Source organism: Coenobita brevimanus, chromosome 44 (assembly GCF_032717465.1).
Source record: "Coenobita brevimanus isolate Jiangsu-jjx chromosome 44, ASM3271746v2, whole genome shotgun sequence".
NCBI lineage: Eukaryota > Metazoa > Arthropoda > Malacostraca > Decapoda > Coenobitidae > Coenobita > Coenobita brevimanus.
In genome coordinates this window covers 45638792-45643791 of record NC_136997.1, presented here as the reverse complement: position 1 = coordinate 45643791, position 5000 = coordinate 45638792, and the positions used below count along the sequence as shown (strand labels likewise).

General features: G+C 44.0%; 1 protein-coding gene across 1 annotated transcript in view; it reads right to left on the bottom strand.

Moving 5' to 3' along the window:
* Nucleotides 1-4723: 4723 nt before the first annotated feature.
* Nucleotides 4724-5000, bottom strand: part of LOC145398085 (heparanase-like) — an 8374-nt gene continuing 8097 nt past the window's right edge. Inside the window, exon 8 of the mRNA XM_080271040.1 lies at nt 4724-4880. Within this exon, the coding sequence (XP_080127166.1) occupies nt 4724-4880 (157 nt within the window). The remainder of the gene's footprint in view (nt 4881-5000) is intronic.

The following is a 5000-nucleotide window of genomic DNA, read 5'->3' as shown; positions in this document are numbered from 1 at the left end:
TCAGCCACATCTGGTTCACTGGGACCACATTTGGTCCACTGGGTCCACACATTTGGTTCACTGGGACCACATTTGGTCCACTGGGTCCACACATTTGGTTCACTGGGACCACATTTGGTCCACTGGGTCCACACATTTGGTTCACTGGAACCACATTTGGTCCACTGGGTCCACACATTTGGTCCACTGGGACCACATTTGGTCCACTGGGTACACACATTTGGTCCACTGGGTAAACACATTTGGTCCACTGGGTACACACATTTGGTCCACTGGGTACACACATTTGGTCCACTGGGTACACACATTTGGTCCACTGGGTACACACATTTGGTCCACTGGGTACACACATTTGGTCCACTGGGTACACACATTTGGTCCACTGGGTCCACACATTTGATCCACTGGGTACACACATTTGGTCCACTGGGTACACACATTTGGTCCACTGGGGGTACACACATTTGGTCCACTGGGGGTACACACATTTGATCCACTGGGTACACACATTTGGTCCACTGGGTACACACATTTGGTCCACTGGGTACACACATTTGGTCCACTGGGGGTACACACATTTGATCCACTGGGTACACACATTTGATCCACTGGGTACACACATTTGGTCCACTGGGTATACACATTTGGTTCACTGGGTACACACATTTGGTTCACTGGGTATACACACTTGGTCCACTGGGTACACACACTTGGTCCATGAGGGGTCCAGGATAGTTACCACAGCTGAAAATACAAGTGCAAATTAATTGCCAGTGAAACCAAGCCATCATCATCATCATCATCATCACCATCATTATTTTATCACCTCGATCACCACCACCACCATCATCATCATTATCATCATCAGCACCACTGTCACCTCCACCACCACCACCACCACCACCACCTCCACCACCACCACCACCACCTCCATCACCTCCACCACCACCACCATCACCACCACCTTAGTCCCATCATCATCACTATCATTATCATCACTATTATCATCATCATCTCAATCGCCAGCATCAAGATCATCACTTTAGTTTCATCATCATCACTCTCAGCATCGTCACCACCTTAATCCCATCACCATCACCATCACCACCATCACCATCACCACCATCACCACCACCTTCATCATCACCTTAGTCCCATCGTCATCACTGTCATCACCTTCGCTATTATCACCACCATCTTCATCATCATCATCAAGATCATCACTTTAGTTTCATTATCATCACTCTCAGCTTCGTCACCACCTTAATCCCATCACCATCACCACCACCACCACAGTGGCGATTTATTTCGCAACCTATATTCCATTTCCTGTTGCAACATATTCTCAGTGGCGATTTATTTTGCATATAACATAATCCATTCCCTGTTGCAACATCATAGATTTATTTTGCATGCTACACCACCAACACCACCACCACTACCACCACTACCACTACTACTACTACTGCTGCTGCTGCTGCTGCGCTGCTACTACTGAATATATTTGCTATCTTCACTACAAGAACATCATCTACCTCTACAACTATAATACTACTGAACATCATCTACGTCTACTAGTACTGCTGTCACTACTACTGCTATTACTGCTACAGCTACTACTACTACTACTACTACTATGGAACATCTAGTCTCTTTACTACTAGAACATAATGTTATTGCATTATTAGTGTTCTTTCCAGTCACTTTTATTTGGCTGCCTTTCATTATGGCGGGTTACATGCAGCCTTCTCTCTAGTCCATATATATATTTTTTTTTCACCTGACAGAACTTGAAAGCTATTTTGTAACTGCATAAAATTCGATGGACCTTAATTGTGAGACGGTGCTGAGTCTCCTTGGTTACTAGTCAACCCCTCCTTAACTCTCCAGTCTGACTACCCCTGGCCACCAACTAAGCTCAAAGGGGTTAGGGATGTTTGTCAGGTTAAACAGACTACAAATGCTTCTCTGCCAGACGCCTCGCCTAATTCAAACGACATCGTCCCGTGGCAGCCTAAATGGCACACAGAATGGTCTCCCTGCCACCTGACCATTTTATTTAGCTTGGCAGAGATTTGTGAGCTGCAGGGCTGGCACACAGGATGCATAGAGATCTTCACTATCATACTTTATATATATATATATATATATATATATATATATATATATATATATTTCCTCTATGTCAAATAAAAACTTCGAAATTATTCCAACTTTCACCTAAAATAAGAGTAAAAAGATATATGGGCGCGTGTGTTGGTATACCTGACGTATTGCGACGCAGGTGAAAATATTATAATCCCTTCACTACCAGAGGTTCTTCCTAAACTGAATATAATGTCGGGTGGTAACTAGAAGAGCACATAGATAAGAGATTACCATATTAAATAACACAGCAGAGCATATTTCTGGCCCCTTTTACTACGAGAAATGATCACTAAGCATAAAACTATCTTATCATAGCACTAATACAATTGTACAGCCACTTTATTGAAGATTTTAAGCTATGGAGAAGGAAAACGAAAAATTTGAAATCATAATTGAAAGTGTAATTTTCCGTTTTCTTTAATATACGCATAGAGAACGGATACTCCTCAAGCTATAAAGCACGGGTCCTTCAAGACGACTTTCAGTCGCAGCCAAAACTTCACAGGGTAAGTATCTCCGCACAATTTCTCTGTCTCAGGAGTAGGGATTCTGCATTTACGGTAGTTTTAATTGATAGGATCTAATCCTAACTGTGCATTAGTTTTCCTAGGTAGCGTAGTTCGATCTGAGCAGGATGCTCAGCGGTAAATTACTGATAAAAGGCTTCAGCGCGCAGCTGCCTATGTGGCCTCTGCCCACCACACTGCGCCTGAAGCTGAAGGGCAATAGCAGGAACAAAATACCAGTACATCTCAGGCAGTTCGGGTGGCGGTTCGAGGTGCAGCCCGAGGGAACAACGGTATTGCATTACACGTTCAAAAATCCTCTACAGTTTAATGTGGACATGTCTCGGAAGAATAAACTGAAACTTAAGCTGGTGAACGGGGACAAAGTTGTACACAAACTCAAACTGAAGGTGGGTGCAACGGTGCCGTATGAGGCAAAGGGCAAGTCACTGGTTCACTATGAGGTACAGACGCAGATGCCGCTACTGAAGAGAGAGGCCTACACCCGTGTGGAGGTGGGCATGGTGTAAGGTTAAGGGCAAGTCACTGGTTCACTATGAGGCAAAGACGCAGATGCCGCTACTGAAGAGAGAGGCCTGCACCCGTGTGGAAGTGGACATGGTGTAAGAGCACCACCCCGTGGACTACAGGATGCACCTGACCACCACTTGAACGCACGATGAAGGAAGGTGAGGAAATGGTCTCTGACTAAACGGTAATGATGGCTGAAAAGGACATGATCTCTGACGGAAATGAAAGGATGGCTGAAAAGTACATGATCTCTGACGGAAATGAAAGGATGGCTGAAAAGGACATGATCTCTGACGGAAATGAAAGGATGGCTGAAAAGTACATGATCTCTGACGGAAATGAAAGGATCTCTCTTAATTTTTTATCTTGTTCTAATTAAAAAAAAAAAAAAAAAACTCCTCCGTGGCAGCCACCTTGTCGTGGTGGGGGAGCTTAGGTGGCCCGGTGATTATGGCAGTATTTTTCTTGCCGGATAAATCGCTAGTGGGACACAACCAAGAGCTGCCAACCACATGAACTTAAACTTACACCTTTCTATCGCTGGGAACCTTTGTCACCCGACGATGCAAACATAACTACGGGTCCATGACACGCAATTACTGCCATGTAGCCTTCCTTCCTTGACAAGAGGATACGATGCTTTACTAGGTTAGCAATATAACACGATGTCAGTCACGAAGAAATGCTGAGGAAGGCATGGAGAGCCGTAACACCGTCTTTTCTATCACTGAACTTGGTGAAGTAAGCTGGAAAAAGACAAAAATCTGGGCCTCAAAGGTGAAGAATAAAACTATACAAACATTACCATGATTACGTCTGTTTGTCCTGTAAAATCCCACTTTCTATATTTGTTTCCAAGTTCGTTTTCTAATTTCCTTAAAGGGTTAACGCGTTGAAGTTGTGTTTCTACCTATAATCTATCCGTCTCTCTTTCTTTGCCTATCTGTCTCTCTGTTTATCTGCCTGTCTGTCTGTCTCTGTTTATCTGCCTGTCTGTCTGTCTCTCTGTTTATATACCTGTATTTGTCTATTTACCTGCCTGCTTCTCTGTTTATCTACCTGTGTTTGTTTACCTGCCTGCTTCTCTGTTTATTTACCTGTGTTTGTCTATTTACCTGCCTGCTTCTCTGTTTATCTACCTGTGTTTGTTTACCTGCCTGCTTCTCTGTTTATTTACCTGTGTTTGTCTGTTTACCTGCCTGCTTCTCTGTTTGTCTGCCTGTATTTGTCTCATTATCTGCCTGATGTCTGTCTGTTTATCTGTCTGTCTGTCTGTGTATCAATCTATCTGTCTGCTTGTCTGTGCATACAAGGCCATAGACGCCTTAATCCCAGAAGGGGTGGCCACAGACGAATCGCCTCTGTCACCCTATCCTCAGCCAACAGGATACTCTCTCCAACTCACACCCTCTTTATCACACCTCATAACTTACACCTGTCAAACATTTCACAGAATTAGAATACTGAAATGCAAAATACAAAAAACTAAACTATCTTTGACAAATGTAATGGAGACATATTTAAAAAGTGTTCACCTTTTACAGACAAGCTGGGGCCCGAGCTGAATGGAGTGCCCAGAACCCGACTGAGGCTGGTGGTATGGTGAAGGCGCCTGGGGGTAGGGGTGTGGGGTTCATGGGGGGTAGAGAACCATCATCTGTCACTTTCAGAACCTTGCCATTGAGGTTCACGTCCCTGGGTGGAAGAAGAGAATGTTTTGACTTTAGTATATGAGGAACTTGGGTTTGTTGTGGTCTTAGGCATAGTAGGATCTAAGGTTTGTTGTGGTCTTTGCCATAGTAGGAACTAAGGTTT